Source organism: Ranitomeya imitator, chromosome 5 (genome assembly GCF_032444005.1).
Source record: "Ranitomeya imitator isolate aRanImi1 chromosome 5, aRanImi1.pri, whole genome shotgun sequence".
NCBI lineage: Eukaryota > Metazoa > Chordata > Amphibia > Anura > Dendrobatidae > Ranitomeya > Ranitomeya imitator.
This window is the reverse complement of record NC_091286.1, coordinates 3,936,989-3,954,828: the sequence shown is the minus strand read 5'-3', so window position 1 is coordinate 3,954,828 and position 17,840 is coordinate 3,936,989. Positions and strand designations below refer to the sequence as shown.

General features: G+C 45.6%; 1 protein-coding gene across 2 annotated transcripts in view; it reads right to left on the bottom strand.

The window, feature by feature from the left end:
• The window catches only part of CUL9 (cullin 9), a 159,412-nt gene that overhangs the window by 51,720 nt on the left and 89,852 nt on the right, over positions 1-17,840 (bottom strand). For both annotated transcript variants that reach the window (XM_069768218.1, XM_069768217.1), the window contains exon 28: positions 17,661-17,772. In XM_069768218.1, the coding sequence (XP_069624319.1) occupies positions 17,661-17,772 (112 nt within the window). The remainder of the gene's footprint in view (positions 1-17,660; positions 17,773-17,840) is intronic.

Here is a 17,840-nt window from a genome sequence, read left to right as displayed (position 1 = left end):
ACCTTTAGGCCCTTCCCATCCCCCTGAAAGGAAATTAACTAGGATTCACGCTTCCTCCATTGTTTTGTTATAGCCAGATTTTCTACCAGGACCCTTTCAACATCTAGGGTGTGAATTCTTTGCTCCTCTGTCGCTAAAAAAAAAAAAAAGAAAAAAAAAAAAAAAAGGAGAGGGGGAACAAATTCCTGGCTCCATATTAAGACCAGACCCAGCCTATCTTCAGAGACTTGTGTAGACGGGTGGTTAACCAACAGCGCCTGTATGTCACCGATTCTGTGAGCTGATGTTAGGGCCACCAATAAACATGGCAGTTACACAGGGCATGAGACAGGTATGACATTGAAACAAACCTATTCCTAGTACATTTGGATTGCATCAAGTTTTCACCATATGCATTTGTCTAATCAATATCCTGGCTGCTGCATTCTCTCACATCCACTGTCCTTGCATTAACTCTTTACACTCCATCCATATCGGCCCCTCTGTCCTTGCCTCTCCTATGTATAGCACTCATGCTCTGTTCACATTGCTCAACAGCACAGATCCATTCAGTCCCACCATCCAACAAGAGACGCTCTCACAAATCACTTCACCATCTGCTCACACTTTCTATCCTCCTTCTCCTAGTCGCAGGAGACATCTCTCCCAACCCCGGCCCCCCTTGTTATAGTAAGTCAAACCCCTCAACTGCTACACTCAGAAACCCCTCTAACCTTATTAATATTCCCTGCATGCCTGGTGTCTCCTTTAATTGTGCCCTCTGGGGAAACTAGAGGAAGAATTTTTGTCATCTTGCTGTGTTAGACCTCTTGCATACTTCCGCTACATTGATGATCTGCTAATAATCTGGACAGGCTGAAAAGATGATCTACTCACCTTCCACAATAACTTCAACAAGTACCACCCAACCATCAAACTCACCCTCAACTTTTCAAAGTCCCAAATACATTTTCTGGACATGACCATATACATCAAGCACAACGCCATACAAACATGAATATACCGTAAACCCACAGGACGTCCGGGATATCTTAGAGCAGGGGTGTCAAACTGCATTCCTCAAGGGCCGCAAACAGGTCATGTTTTCCGGATTTCCTTGTATTGCACAGGTGATATAATTTAATGATTCGAGCACCTTGTGCAATGCTAAGGAAATCTTGAAAACATGCACGGTTTGCGGCCCTCGAGGAATGCAGTTTGACACCCCTGTCTTAGATGGAACAGCTTTCATCCAAGACACACAAAAAATCCATCATCTACAGTCAAGCTCTAAGGTACATTCGGATCTGTTCAGAAAGTAAAGACAGGGAACTACAGCTGCGATCACTGAGGAACACATTCCTACAACAAGGAGAACATCAACTGGTAATAGATGAGCAGATCCACAGGGCTACAAGGATCCCAAGAAACAGTCTCCTGGATTACAGATCTAGAGAGGACAACAACAGGGCACCTCTTGTAGTCACATACAACCCCAAAATGAGCATCCCAAGGAAAATCAGTGCTCATCTCCAACCCATATTCCATAGAGACCACAAATACAAAGACATATTCCCAGAACTACCACTTCTCTCCTACAAACAGCCCCGTAACGTAAGGAATCTCCTTGTCAGAAGTGTCCTCATCACCATCAGTGACCGGCACATTCCCATGTAACAATAAAAAATGCAAAACTTGTGCCCACATATTACCGACAAATACAGTCCGCGTACCAAACACAAATCAGGACTATAAGGTCACGGGTTCCTTTTCTTGTACATCTTCTAATGTGGTGTACATGACACAATGTACAAGGTGCCTTGGAGGTCTCTATATTGGGGAAACCATGAAAAACTACAAACTAGGATGAATCTACACAGACACACAATCAGGGGCAGGTATCGGTCTAGATCTGTCACATTGCTTGATGTATCTAACTATCCACCTATCTGCTGCCAAATTATCTACTATATAATTGTCTAAGGGTCACTTCCGTCTGTCCTTCTGTCACGGATATTCATTCGCTGATTGGTCTCGGCAGCTGCCTGTCATGGCTGCCGCGACCAATCAGCGACGGCCACAGTCCGTAAGAAAATGGCCGCTCCTTCCTCCCCGCAGTCAGTACCCGGCGCCCGCATACTCCCCTCCAGTCACCGCTCACACAGGGTTAATGGCAGCGTTGACCGCGGTGTAACGCACTCGGTTACCGCCGCTATTAACCCTGTGTGACCAACTTTTTACTATTCATGCGGCCTATGCAGCATGAATAGTAAAAATATCTAATGTTAAAAATAATAATAAAAAAAAATAAAAAATAGTTACATACTCACCCTCCGGTGGCCCCCCCAGATCAGGAACCGGCCTTTCCCGCTCCTCGCGACGCCCCGGTGACCGCTCCATGCATTGCGGTCTCGCAAGATGATGACCACTACGTCATCATCTCGCGAGACCGCAATGCAATCTTCAGACCGGAGCGCGCGACGAGCATCGGGAACCGGCCGCTTCGATCCAGAGGCTCCAGGAGGTGAGTATGTAACTGTTTTTTATTTTAATTCATTTTTTTTTTTTTTTTTTTAAACAGGGATATGGTGCATACTACGTGACTCTGTGCTGTATGCTACGTGGCTGGCCAATATACTACGTGACTCTGTGCTGTATGCTACGTGGCTGGCCAATATACTACGTGGCTCTGTGCTGTATGCTACGTGGCTGGCCAATATACTACGTGGCTCTGTGCTGTATGCTACGTGGCTGGCCAATATACTATGTGGCTCTGTGCTGTATACTACGTGGCTCTGTGCTGTATACTACGTGGCTCTGTGCTGTATACTACGTGGCTCTGTGCTGTATACTACGTGGCTCTGTGCTGTATACTACGTGACTGGGCAAGCTAGGCAATATACTACGTGAACTATGTGGCTGGGCAATATACTATGTGACTGGGCAAGCTGGGCAATATACTACGTGGCTGGGCAATATACTACGTAGCTGGGCAAGCTGGGCAATATACTATGTGGCTGGGCAATATACTACGTGGCTGGGCAATATACTACGTGGTGGGCAATATACTATGTGGCTGGGCAATATACTACGTGACTGGGCAATATACTACGTGGACATACATATTATAGAATACCCGATGCGTTAGAATCGGGCCAGCATCTAGTAATTATATAAGGCCCCTAGGGCTGACACCTCTACTTTATGAGTGCTAGTAGCCAAGCTCATTTCCATACCTTTCTGGAGGAATTCTAATAAAGTCTTTATTAGAATTTTACCAGTCAAGGATTGTCCCAAACTAGACAAGAACTTTGCTTAAAAGCAGAAAGCCAGTAACAACTAGAACATATTGTAGAACATGGGCAGAGTAGAGACTAAGCTCGGGAAGAAGCCTTTTTGGATTAATAAAGCCCTTTCAAATTCCAGGCAGTCAAATGCAGGCTCGACCTCTGAGTCTGGAAAACTGGGCCCTTCCTGAGGAGATTTGGAACATCGGGAATGACCCATATATCTGCTATGGACATCAACCTCATCCATGAGAACCATGCGCCAGAATGGAGCAACCAGAACGATCCTTGCTCGCTCCTCCCGGACCTTCCTCAATACTGCAGGAATCAATGTCAATGAGGAAAGGCATAAGCCAGGATGAAGTCCCAGGGAATGTGCAGCGCATCCACTGCATAGGGTTTTTCTCTCGGATTTAGAGTGCAGAAGTTTTCTGTTTTCCGGTTTCGCTTGCTTGTGAACAGGTCTATCTCCGGATGTCACCAGCACTCCACAATCTGTTGGAAAATCGCTGGATTCAGTTCCCATTACCCCATCCCCCTTGCTTTAGAGTATTTCGACTGAGGAAGTCTGCTCTCTCGTTTTCCTTCCCTCTAATGTGCAGTACTGTCAGTATCAACGGGTATGTTCTGCAAACCAAAGGGTCTCTCACATCAGAGAGCGGGATCTCGTGCCCCCTTGATGGTTGATATAGGCGACAATTGGCCAGTTGTCTGCCATAATGCGAACATGACGCCCTTGCAGGAGGAGAAGGAGCTTCATCACTGCATTTCTTACGGACCACAACTCTTTCATATTTGAGCAATAGTCTCTCCCGGCCTTCTACCAGACCGATGGAGTATTCAGTCTCAGATGTGCTCCCCGTCTCTCTGAACTTAGGTCTGTCATATTACATCCCAGACCTGATAGGGCCAAGGGACTCCCTGCGACCGATTATTTCCAACCACCATGTCATGGAATTGATAGTCACATAGGAAAGTGTTATCTTCCCCTCTAAACAGCCCTTGAATCTTTTTTCCTCTTTTAGAAAGTCCTGCTGCAAATATCTGGAGTGTATCTGGGCCCATTGGACTGCAGGAATAGAGGGAGTCATTGTCCCTAGTAGTGACATTGCCTTCCTTAGGGTCATAACTAATTTTGTGACAACCGCTGATAATAAAGCCATGAATTTGTTCTTTCCTTCCGGTAGAAGACAAGTCTGCTCTCTTGAGTTTAAGATAAGCACTAAGAAAAAAGGAGCCGTCCATGGTTCCAGTTCTGACTTCCCCAGATTTAGCATCCATCCTATCGGGGTCAAGTTGGGTCTGACTTTTATTAGTTGGTAATTGCAGTGCTCTATTGATCGGTCATCCAGGTACAGAATTATTAGGGTATTCAGTTCTCGGAGATGCACTGTGACTTCCAGAATGATCTTTGTAAATACCCTTGGGGCCACAGATAAGGCATTGGGTAGAGCCCTGTACTGAAAGTGCCTGACATATGTTTATATACAGGGACACTCCAGAACTGTTGAGCTTTCATATGGATTGGGATGTGGTATTGAGCATCCTTCAGGTCCAGGACACTCAACATTCTGGAAACAGAATTTTTACGGTTGACTTTACAGACTCCACCAAATCCAATGAACGTCAGCGACATAAGCCAGTCCTGAAGCCGATGACAGCACTGTACGATACAGGACAAATGCCACACCGTATACATATGGCGCTGACCGTAAAATGACCGCACAGCCCCCTAACAAAGAGCTCCCGGCCAAAAAATTGAATAAATCACACACATTGCATAAGCCACCAAAAACAAGATGCCAGCAGGATCAAAAACATGAGTGGGACATAGTGTCCAGGATCCACAGAAATGGATGGGCTAATGCCATTCATAAAGGACGATTCCCGTCACGCTTCCCACCACAAGTGGCGTCTGACACCAAATCCTCTCCTACACCCAGAAAAAGAAACAAATCTAATCAGGAATACTGAGGTAAAAGAAAACTGACTCGCTACTGTAGCCACGCTGAGTGCCGTCACTGACCCAGCAGAGAGGACAGACGGCAGTTTAATTCCCCTCTTTATTCTCTTACACTGCCTCCTATTATCTCGTTTCTGTTGCCTCCTCCACCTTCTCCTTTTCCCCTGTTCCCTCCTCCACCTTCTCCCTTGTTCCCTCCTCCACCTTCTCCCTTGTTCCCTCTTCCACCTTCTCCCTTGTTCCCTCTTCCACCTTCTCCCTTGTTCCCTCTTCCACCTTCTCCCTTGTTCCCTCTTCCACCTTCTCCCTTGTTCCCTCTTCCACCTTCTCCCTTGTTCCCTCTTCCACCTTCTCCCTTGTTCCCTCTTCCACCTTCTCCCTTGTTCCCTCTTCCACCTTCTCCCTTGTTCCCTCTTCCACCTTCTCCCTTGTTCCCTCTTCCACCTTCTCCCTTGTTCCCTCTTCCACCTTCTCCTTTTCCCTTGTTCCCTCCTCCACCTTCTCCTTTTCCCTTGTTCCCTCCTCCACCTTCTCCTTTTCCCTTGTTCCCTCCTCCACCTTCTCCTTTTCCCTTGTTCCCTCCTCCACCTTCTTCTTTTCCCTTGTTCCGTCCTACACCTTCTCCTTTTCCCTTGTTCCCTCTTCCACCTTCTCCTTTTCCCTTGTTCCCTCCTCCACCTTCTCCTTTTCCCTTGTTCCCTCCTCCACCTTCTCCTTTTCCCCTATTCCGTCCTACACCTCCTTTTCCCTTGTTCCCTCTTCCACCTTCTCCCTTGTTCCCTCTTCCACCTTCTCCCTTGTTCCCTCTTCCACCTTCTCCCTTGTTCCCTCTTCCACCTTCTCCTTTTCCCTTGTTCCCTCCTCCACCTTCTCCTTTTCCCTTGTTCCCTCCTCCACCTTCTTTTCCCTTGTTCCCTCCTCCACCTTCTTCTTTTCCCTTGTTCCGTCCTACACCTTCTCCTTTTCCCTTGTTCCCTCCTCCACCTCCCACCCAAATCTATAACAGATAATTGAACTCTAATAATGGATGGTTTGAACGCAGGAGTATTTAAAGTAGAAGCCCACTATTTCAGTAACATATTAATCAGGAGAACAAAAAGTGACTGTGCAATAGATGCTAAAGTGCAAAAAAGACCAGACAAAAAAGGTCTGCCACAGAATAAACACTTTGTGCACATAATTGCATAGTAAGTATAGGTACAGACAAATATACTCTAACACTATACCCAAAGACTATTAGTCACATATGGGGATGGACCAGGTTTCAAATCATAAACCCCAAATGATAGCTGTATGGGAAATTCCCAGCCTCCGGTACACGTAATGTATGTCAGGCATGTATAAATATTCTTTGCCCCATGTTGTGTCCATGAGCGAGGAGTAGTTAGAACAGCATGTCTTACCCCGTGCGTGCAAAGGGTCTGGCCACACTAGGTAAGACATGCTTTCTAACTACTCCTCGCTCATGGACACAACATGGGGACAAGAAGCCAGGACATGGCCAAGTTGCAATGTTCCTTCTTTTTCCTCTCTCTTTCTGGTGGTTGATAGGAGTGGTGCCACCTAGATCTTACATAGGGCCACAATCGCTGGTACCACCCTAGTGACCACTATTCCACACGAGTTAATTAAAGCCTGGACTAATGAATCTCACAATCTATAAATGATGACGACATGCTATCACCGACTGAATTTGTTCATTACAGTTTATGTCAGTAGTTCTAATTACCGTACCTAATATTAGATGGCATAGAGGTATAATATGAGCTGGGCTTTGGCTCTTGGGGTTAACACATGTTGCCTAATGTCAGTGAGACATGGATCCCCCCTTTAATATTCACTGTTCATACTGGCTATTTCACCCATCTAGGCTTACGTTGCTTTCTATTTGTCTATTCCTCCTCCCTTCCTTTCCTATTGTCTTTCCATAGGATTGTCTACAGTTACTCCGCTCATTGTACTCCATCATACAACTTGCTCGGCAGATCTTACCTCAAAACCTACCCCTGTGGGGAGGGACTATGGGGTACGTTGCTCCTTAGCACCACATGGGTGACCAGTCATGTGTAAGGTTCTATCCCACAATGTCGGGGATTCAACTCCCCTCTAAATTGTAAGAAGGCCTTTATATCGGAGACGAAGCCCTGACATTCCTTGCCTCCAGGAGACCCACTTCTCTAGCTCCTCACAATCGACATATTGGACTCTGCTTACTCCCGCTTTATTATATCATCATGGGAACATAAAACAAGAGGAGAAGCTATTCCTATCAAGAATAGTTTCCCACTTCAGCTCCTCAGTTCTTATTCAGACCCGAGGGGCAGATTCATCATATTACAGGGATCTCTACAAGGACAGAACGTTTGCATTGTGGACAGCTATCTCCCAGCGTCAAATCGATACCGTCTAGACTTATCACTCTCTTTCCACCACCTGATCTGGTGCCGTGATTGTAACTTCACCATGAATCCAAACTGGACAACAGTGCCCCGAGGAAAGGAAAAGGAGCCTTCACCTCAAAGGAGAATCGCCTGGTGGACATATGGAGAGAGATGAACGGGAACACAAGGGGAACACATACTTCTCCCCAGCCCAGAAAACATATGCCAGAATTGACCTCCACCTAACAAATATCCAACTCATTTCCAGCAATACTATACGCCCACCATATACCTTCTTCATGGTCTGACCACGACACGGTCCTTTCGGTCTTTAAATTCAATATCACCACATCCAGGTTGTATAGATGGAGGCCAATTCAATGCGCACGCGCAGAAAATGTACGGGGACTGTGCTATTCATAGATCTCGTTACGTCCAGCACGCCGAGGAGCAGGGGGAGAGATGGCATATAGGCTCCGCCTATCGGACCAGGCTAATTTACATAGGACGCCGGACAGATTACAAAGGTATTTTCTCAGCAAAGGTGGGGAATCGGGATATGAAACGGTACTGCGGTAATGCAGAGCTCATTAAATTGAACGATATGTTTATCTAAAAAAAAAAAAGGGGTGACAGACTCCCGTTAAATGGATCCCAGATGCCCCCTGAATTCTACGTGGCACACGTGACTGTGATCCCCAAACCCACAAGAGACCATCTGCTAACAAAAAATAACAGACCTGTTTCACTATTAAACATAGACCTAAAAATTTTCACATCAATCATTACTGACAGTCCTAATAAATTACTACCCTCTCTAATCCACCATGATCAGGTGGGCTTCATACCCTCCAGACCAGCGCCAGATAATATCAGGAGGAATCTAAATATCATTCACTCAGCAAACACCACAAAAAGCCTCCTTTGCCGTTGGCCTTGGGCATCGAAAAGGCTTTGGATTCCTTATCCTGGCCTTATCTCTTCATGGTCCTATCCAAATTCGGCATCTCTCGCAAACTCATCTCGTCTTCAGCTATTATATGACAGTCCTGCAACTTATCTAAGGCTATGTGCACACGTAGGAAATGTGGTGCAGAATTTTCTGCACTAAATCTGCATCTCCTGGCAGAATCCGCAGCTGCAGATTTGCTGCGGTTTTTAGTGCATTTTTTCTGCGGAATTGATGCGGATTTTGTGCAGTTTTTACCACTGCGGATTTCTATTAATGGAGAGGTGCAGAAACACTGCAGAACTGCACAAAAGTAGTGACATGCACTTCTTTGAAATCTGCAGCGTTTCTGCGCAGATTTTTCTGCACCATGTGCCCAGCTTTTTTTCACATTGATTAACATTGTACTGTAAATCACAGTGCAGTTCTGCAGCGTTTCTGCTGCAGAAAAAAAAACGCTGCAGATCTGCACTAATTCTGCATCGTGTGCACACAGCCTAAAGCTTCCATCGACACATCCAATCCCCATAAATATACAGCGAGGCACTAGACACGGATGTCCTTTACCACCTGCCCTTTTTTCCCTAGCCATGGAACCCCTGGCGGAAGCCATAAGGAGAGACCCTAATATAATGAGCCCCGATAACCAAGGAGATCATTACAAAGTCAGTCTCTTTGCGGATGACCTCCTCTTGACCTTAACCAATCCTCATACCACTCTTCCCAATCTGTTCTCCCTCCTTCATGATTTTGAGTTGATCCAAAAGTCGACACTGTTCACATGGAACTACACCCCACTTATACAGAACCTTCAGGCTGACAGCTAGGTGGTCCCCCTCGACACTGTCCTGGCTGGGTAGACTACATGCGGTAAAAATTGTATCATTACCTCGCTTTCTATATCAATTCCGATCCCTCGAGATTGCGGTACCAATTAAAACGTTCTTCAACATACATACTATGATTTCTAAGTTTGTGTGGCAAGGAAAGAGAAAAATTATGTTTCACCTCCGGAGATTGGGAGGATTATCTTTGCCCAACTTCGCACTACATTTCAAGTCAGCCCAAATAGCCCAACTAACCAACACATGTTCACATACCAGCAAACCTAGATGGGTTCTCTTGGAGTCATTTCTCACAAAGCCATTCTCGTTACCAGGTCTCATATGGACTACAGAAAAGCTTCCACAGGGTTTGATTATCACGGCGCCTTTCACAGCCCACTCCCCAATACTCTGGAGGAAAGTAAGATTCAAATTTCAACTGCAGTCCAACCCTTCCCCGCCAATCTCATTATTTAATAACTCAATGTTCCCGCCTGGCCTTGAACCCCATCTCTTTCCGTGGTGGAAGCCAAAAGGGATCTCCATATTAAAACACCTTTGCTCCCCATTTAACACATTACTTAATAGGCAAGAATTTATTCAGAAATATAACCCCCCAACCAGAGAAGCCATGCGTGTAAACCAAATTCTTCACTTTGCCAAACACAAGTTTTCCAAATAAGTCTCCTCTCAATGCTTCAAGCTTTGAACAAAAATGTCTAAATGAACCCCTGGGAAGGGGAACAATATCATTAGTCTGGGAAGGGTTTCTGAGGGATGTTATTCTGGATTATCTCAATGAGAATAACTGTTCAACTCCATATCAGCATGGGTTTATGAGAAATCGCTCCTGTCAAACCAATCTAATCAGTTTTTATGAAGAGGTAAGCTATAGGCTGGACCACGGTGAGTCATTGGACGTGGTATATCTCGATTTTTCCAAAGCGTTTGATACCGTGCCGCACAAGAGGTTGGTACACAAAATGAGAATGCTTGGTCTGGGGGAAAATGTGTGTAAATGGGTTAGTAACTGGCTTAGTGATAGAAAGCAGAGGGTGGTTATAAATGGTATAGTCTCTAACTGGGTCGCTGTGACCAGTGGGGTACCGCAGGGGTCAGTATTGGGACCTGTTCTCTTCAACATATTCATTAATGATCTGGTAGAAGGTTTACACAGTAAAATATCGATATTTGCAGATGATACAAAACTATGTAAAGCAGTTAATACAAGAGAAGATAGTATTCTGCTACAGATGGATCTGGATAAGTTGGAAACTTGGGCTGAAAGGTGGCAGATGAGGTTTAACAATGATAAATGTAAGGTTATACACATGGGAAGAAGGAATCAATATCACCATTACACACTGAACGGGAAACCACTGGGTAAATCTGACAGGGAGAAGGACTTGGGGATCCTAGTTAATGATAAACTTACCTGGAGCAGCCAGTGCCAGGCAGCAGCTGCCAAGGCAAACAGGATCATGGGGTGCATTAAAAGAGGTCTGGATACACATGATGAGAGCATTATACTGCCTCTGTACAAATCCCTAGTTAGACCGCACATGGAGTACTGTGTCCAGTTTTGGGCACCGGTGCTCAGGAAGGATATAATGGAACTAGAGAGAGTACAAAGGAGGGCAACAAAATTAATAAAGGGGATGGGAGAACTACAATACCCAGACAGATTAGCGAAATTAGGATTATTTAGTCTAGAAAAAAGACGACTGAGGGGCGATCTAATAACCATGTATAAGTATATAAGGGGACAATACAAATATCTCGCTGAGGATCTGTTTATACCAAGGAAAGTGATGGGCACAAGGGGGCATTCTTTGCGTCTGGAGGAGAGAAGGTTTTTCCACCAACATAGAAGAGGATTCTTTACTGTTAGGGCAGTGAGAATCTGGAATTGCTTGCCTGAGGAGGTGGTGATGGCGAACTCAGTCGAGGGGTTCAAGAGAGGCCTGGATGTCTTCCTGGAGCAGAACAATATTGTATCATACAATTATTAGGTTCTGTAGAAGGACATAGATCTGGGGATTTATTATGATGGAATATAGGCTGAACTGGATGGACAAATGTCTTTTTTTGGCCTTACTAACTATGTTACTATGTTACTATGTAGTCTACTCAACCATCAAGCCTCCACATGATAAGAAAAAACTAAAATATATGGTACAATGGGAGGAGGATTTGGGCTTCGCTATGTCTGGAGAGCTGGCAGCGATGCTGCGATACGCTATCAAGAGGTAGCCACCAGAAGTCTCTTGTGGAGACTTCCCTGAAAGTTCTCCACAGAACATACCATGTCCCGGCAAAACTTCATAGCATTTACCCAAATGTTTCAGACACATGTTTCAGGGGATGCAATTTACTAGGAGATACGTAACATATTTGGTGGACTTGCCCAGCGGTATCAGACCTGTGGCATGAAGTGAAACTTCTAGTTTAACAAATGTTTGGTAGGACAGTCCAATTAGACCCCTCCATCTTTCTCATGGGGGCAAAACATCCGGGATTCACTAATAACTTACACATACTGGTAAATTTTCTATTTATGGCCACCAAAATCCACATAGCAGCGAAGTGGAAGTCACCTTCACTCTCTTTCTCTGGTAAGAGAGGGGATGAATGCCATCATGCTATATGAGCACATTGAAGCCACCAGAGCTGACATGTGGGACTCCTTTATGGTATGGAACCCATGGATAGATCTAGATCCAAACACGCAACTAAATCAGGCCCTACATCTGTCACCCTGATGAGGCAAGATCTGAAGGACTTAAGGAAGATGGGCAAACAAAATATTAGGGGTTTAATCACATCTCCGCTTGAGTAGACCTTATCAAATTATATTTTCTTTCTTTCTCTACCTTAACACTCCTTGCATGACCCAATCTGAATCTGAAATTCTGACTATTTTATGTTCATGGCATTGCTTGCAATGGTTAATAGTAAACTGGTGTAAAACACACTGTGGATTACCTGTTTGTCTTCCCTTTGTACTGTCCCCCTATCTTTTTCTTGTCTCCCCCTATGTTAAAATTTGTATTTGTTCATTAACAATGAAATATACACCTCCCCTGAGTGGGACAACCTACCCAAACTGTGGCATACTTTCAATATCTTGTTTCTAAATAAAACCTATTGAAACTAAAAAGTACCAGCACTTTACTTTATAGATGGGTGCACTACTACACCCAGAAATGGGGTACCGCCATGGGAACCAGGTTCACGCCAAGCTAAGTCAAGGTCTACATGGGAAGATAGGAGGAGGCTGTCGTCTACCCAGAAGCTGTCCTCGGTGAGAACCTGGTTCTATGGCAGCGGTTCGTAGACAACATGATTTTTATATGGTCAAGAAGCGAATCTTCCCTTTTACTCATTTGTTCAGATTGGCCTACCACCTCAAAGCATTAACCAGCTATCCCTGTGTGGCCCATTAAAAAAAAACAAAAAAAAAAACAAAACACATATTCGGGTTCCTCACATCATGTTCTCATACACTTTATGCAGTTATTAGCCCTCTGTGTCTGTACTGCTACATACTTAGGCAGTTAACTGGTTCATGCAGCTTTACATGAACACCCGAGCCTTACACTATGGCCGGTCCGAACAACGAAAGCAATTGTCACCATCCACCTCTCGTGTCTCCCCTTTTCCCCATAGTGTGTAAGCTTGCGAGCAGCAGGGCCCTCACTCCTCCTGTATCTATTTTGAACTGTGATTTCTGTTATGCTGTAATGTCTATTGTCTGTACAAGTCCCCTCTATAATTTGTAAAGCGCTGCGGAATATGTTGGCGCTATATACCGTATATACTCGAGTATAAGCCGAGATTTTCGGCCCATTTTTTTGGGCTGAAAGTCCCCCTCTCGGCTTATACTCGAGTCATACCCGGGGGTCGGCAGGGGAGGGGGAGCGGGGGCTGTCTAGTTATACTTACCTACTCCCGGGGTGGTCCCTGGACGTCCCTGCTTCTTCCAGCGCAGCAGATTCTTCCTGTATTGAGCGGTCACATGGTACCGCTCATTACAGTCATGAATATGCGGCTCCACCTCCCATAGAGGTGGAGCCACATATTCATGACTGTAATGATCGGTAACTGTGACCGCTCAATACAGGAAGAAGATGCAGCGGTGGAAGAAGCAGGGACGTCCAGGGACCACGCCGGGAGTAGGTAAGTATAACTAGACAGGGGAGGGGAGCGCTGCGTGATATTTACCTGTTCCTCGTTCCGGTGCGGCTCCGTCTCCAGCGTCCTCTGGCAGTGACGCCCAGGTTAGAGAACGCGGTGACGTAGTCAGTGCGCGCCCTCTGCTGAGCGTCAGTGCTGGAGACGGAGCCGCACGAGGAGCAGGTAAATATTGAAAGCGCCGGCGTCCTGAGCGAAGAGAGGAGAGTATGGGATTTTTTTTTTTATTGCTGCAGCAGCAGCATTATATATGGCACAGCTTTATATGGAGCATCTATGGGGCCATAATGAATGGTGCAGAGCATTATATATGGGGCGCAGCTTTATATGGAGCATCTATGGGGCCATAATGAACAGTGCAGAGCATTATATATATGGCACAGCTTTATATGGAGCATCTATGGGGCCATAATGAACGGTGCAGAGCATTCTATATGGCACAGATTTATATGGAGCATCTATGGGGCCATAATGAACGGTGCAGAGCATTCTATATGGCACAGCTTTAAATGGAGCATCTATGGGGCCATAATGAACGGTGCAGAGCATTCTATATGGCACAGCTTTATATGGAGCATCTATGGGGCCATAATGAACGGTGCAGAGCATTCTATATGGCACAGATTTCTATGGAGCATCTATGGGACCATAATGAACGGTGCAGAGCATTCTATATGGCACAGCTTTATATGGAGCATCTATGGGGCCATAATGAACGGTGCAGAGCATTCTATATGGCACAGCTTTATATGGAGCATCTATGGGGCCATAATGAACGGTGCAGAGCATTCTATATGGCACAGATTTCTATGGAGCATCTATGGAGCCATAATGAACAGTGCAGAGTATTATATATGGCACAGCTTTAAATGGAGCATCTATGAGGCCATAATGAACGGTGCAGAGCTTTCTATATGGCACAGATTTCTATGGAGCATCTATGGGGCCATAATGAACGGTGCAGAGCATTCTATATGGCACAGCTTTATATGGAGCATCTATGGGGCCATAATGAACGGTGCAGAGCATTCTATATGGCACAGATTTCTATGGAGCATCTATGGAGCCATAATGAACGGTGCAGAGTATTATATATGGCACAGCTTTAAATGGAGCATCTATGAGGCCATAATGAACGGTGCAGAGCTTTCTATATGGCACAGATTTCTATGGAGCATCTATGGGACCATAATGAACGGTGCAGAGTATTATATATTGCACAGCTTTAAATGGAGCATCTATGGGGCAATAATGAACGGTATGGAGCATTATATGTGGCACAGCTTTACATGGAGCATCTTATGAGGCAATAATGAACGGTATGGAGCATCTATTTTTATTTTTGAAATTCACCGGCAGCTGCTGCATTTCCTACCCTAGGCTTATACTCGAGTCAGTAAGTTTTCCCAGTTTTTTGTGGCAAAATTAGGGGGGTCGGCTTATACTCGGGTCAGCTTATACTCTAGTATATACGGTAAATAAAATTATTATTATTACCAGTTAGATCATTTCTGCAAGTTCTCTTTATTTTATACTGTTTTGCATAAGTTGTATGTCTTTTTATTATCATATTTTTATACCTTTTTCTTATTGTAAGCACTGACCCTTTGTTATTAAAGTATAAAACTTTAACAAGTTGAACCTTGAATGTTCTAAAAGAATCCATAGCCTAAGGTGTGTGAGCCTTATGAGTGCTAGACATTACTAGTATTAATAGTCTGGGACTCATCGCCCGTGTGTTCAGTGAGTGGTGGCAGCGTGTATGAGCAGGTGTGTGGCCTGGGTTGGTGTGTGACTTATGCTCCCATTACAGCATAGGACAGAGGTTGAATGCTGGACTGAGAGTGGGGAGATAAATTAATCCTTGCAGGCACAACCCCAAGTCACGTGAGAGCAGGGACATAACGAATAAGTGACACCACGGAGAAGGGATCCATGACAAACAATTTCTTGCCAAGTGCCCCGCAAAAGTACGGGAATAGGTCTGGGAGCGCACGCCGTGTACCGTGGATAGAGCTGCAGTCCTGGCCGATGAAGCCCTTACTATCTGACCACAATGGAGGAGGCTTCTGGACAATAACCACGGCCTGCTCCCGCGCCCCGTCCCCCTCCGATTATATCTGCCCTTCCACCTAGTCGCAAGCCGATGACAATAACGCCTCACCATCCTGGACCCCAACAGTTCCGACCATGACCTGGGGGTATCACAGAGAGATGTTATGGGTGTGGGCAACCTGGGCATTTGCAGTCTGGCTGTCTCTCAAGGATTTGGAGGGAGCCCCACGCAGCCTCACATTGTCCAGTGCATCTTGTGCACTCCATCCCGCCTGAGGATGAGCTATCATCACCCCCACCAGAGTGGACAACCGACCACAGCACCATAGATACCCTTCCTGGAGTCTACGGACTCCAGCCATTGTCCTTTACCTACCCAGAGCAACGGCAACGCCACCTGCAGGAGGTCTTAATTGATGGATGGAAAGGGTCAGGATTTAGAGACATGGGGGCATTCCTGACTATCGCTGACCCCCGTGTGGTGCGACCTGAGGCAATTCACCAGGGCCCAGGAATTCCCAATGTCCGCAAATATATACAACGAGCTTTGGTATGTTTGGATTATGGTTTTGGAGAAAAACTGTGTTGGAGTGGAGTTATGGGAGGACTTCCTGCAGATATACTCCTTGGAAATGACATTGGGGAGTTGCAGTGTCATTTTGTGGGCGCAGTCACCCGACTACAGGCCCTTCAAGCACCACAACATCCGGACCTCACCGGGGAGCAATCTGTTTGGCCGGGAGGTCCGTGGGCCTCTCACTCTTCTGAAAGAACAATTGGAGTGAGATATTGCAGACATCGGAACGCCCATCATTCCCTATGTTCTAGAGTTCAGAGACAGTCTCGCCCAGCTAGCTACCTTGGCTAATGAACATCAACGAATAACCCAGTCCAGTCAAAAAACCTGGTATGACCGTAACGCCAGGACCCGGGAATTTATGGAAGGACAACAATTGCTCATAAATATTGTGACCCCTGCCACTGTACAAGGAACTATAAACAGTGGAGCAATGTGAACTAAAGTGAGCAGGCCAGAGGTCTATGTAGACCTCATGGCGTGCTCACTTATGAGGGGGGAGACGTTGTGATGGTTTGATATATTATGTGGATATCATTTTGTGTATATTTATACTTTACTGATTTTCATAGTGTTCCCTTGTTGCCCTGTACCATTCCGTGTATTCCCCATATTGTCTAGAGTCTCAATTACCTTCCAAAAGGCTGATAATTGGATTAGCTTACATACTGTCTGCAGCCTGACTGTAATTATGCCTCTTGTTGACCCCCTGTAGTACCTTAATCCCCGAGACACCATTATCAGGTCTGGGAGGCCTGAAAACCACCCCAACCTGTCTGACTACCCCTGGACATAAGGAGGAGGCTGGGGAGGACAGGAGATTAAAAGTCAGTTCCTGTGTGGTGAGGATTGTGTGAACACAGCATGACAGAGAGAAAGGAAAGAATATGGACCATTTCATCCTCTGTCTGCAGGATGATTGGACTCATCTCCTTGGACATTTTATCCAGTTACTGAACTGAATTTGTGTTCTGGACTATTGTATCCTCAGTGTGGTGGATTGTTTATGGACCTTTTAGTTTTGCCTATAACAAAGGTATTGGGATTGTTCACACTTCCCTCGCTCCGTTGATTGTGTGGTATCGGAGAAGGACCCCGTGACAGAGGGGTATATACCATCCGCTCACTGCGAGTCCCCCAATAATCGGACTAGTAGTGGAAGCAGCCGATGTCTCGTCCGTCACTTGTCAGTCTATTGGAGGCAGAGGAGTTGTATTCCCTGAAAAACTGGTGGGAGCAGTGGGGTCTGTGTGTCCCCCGGGTTGTGTCTCAGTGACCCGCTCCCAATATTTTATTTTACTCATTTATATAGAGCCATTAATTCCACAGTGCTTTAAAGACATTATTAACAGAGACTCTCACTTACAGTAACGTTTGATATTAGAGGAGACCCTGGAATTACAGGGATTATGGGGATACGAGGAGGCGCCGAGGCGTAGGTGCACTCTTACCATTATTCTTGTACGCCAGGACACTGCCCTGAGCAGTCAGAGGAATGAGAGCCTGGTTCACAAGGGTCTCCGACACCCCAGTAGACTGCACAATGGTGTTTTCAAAGACCTCCTAAAGAGAAGACAGAAGAAAGAGTCAGTAAGGAAATGCTCATATACATACACGGGAGGGGACATGTA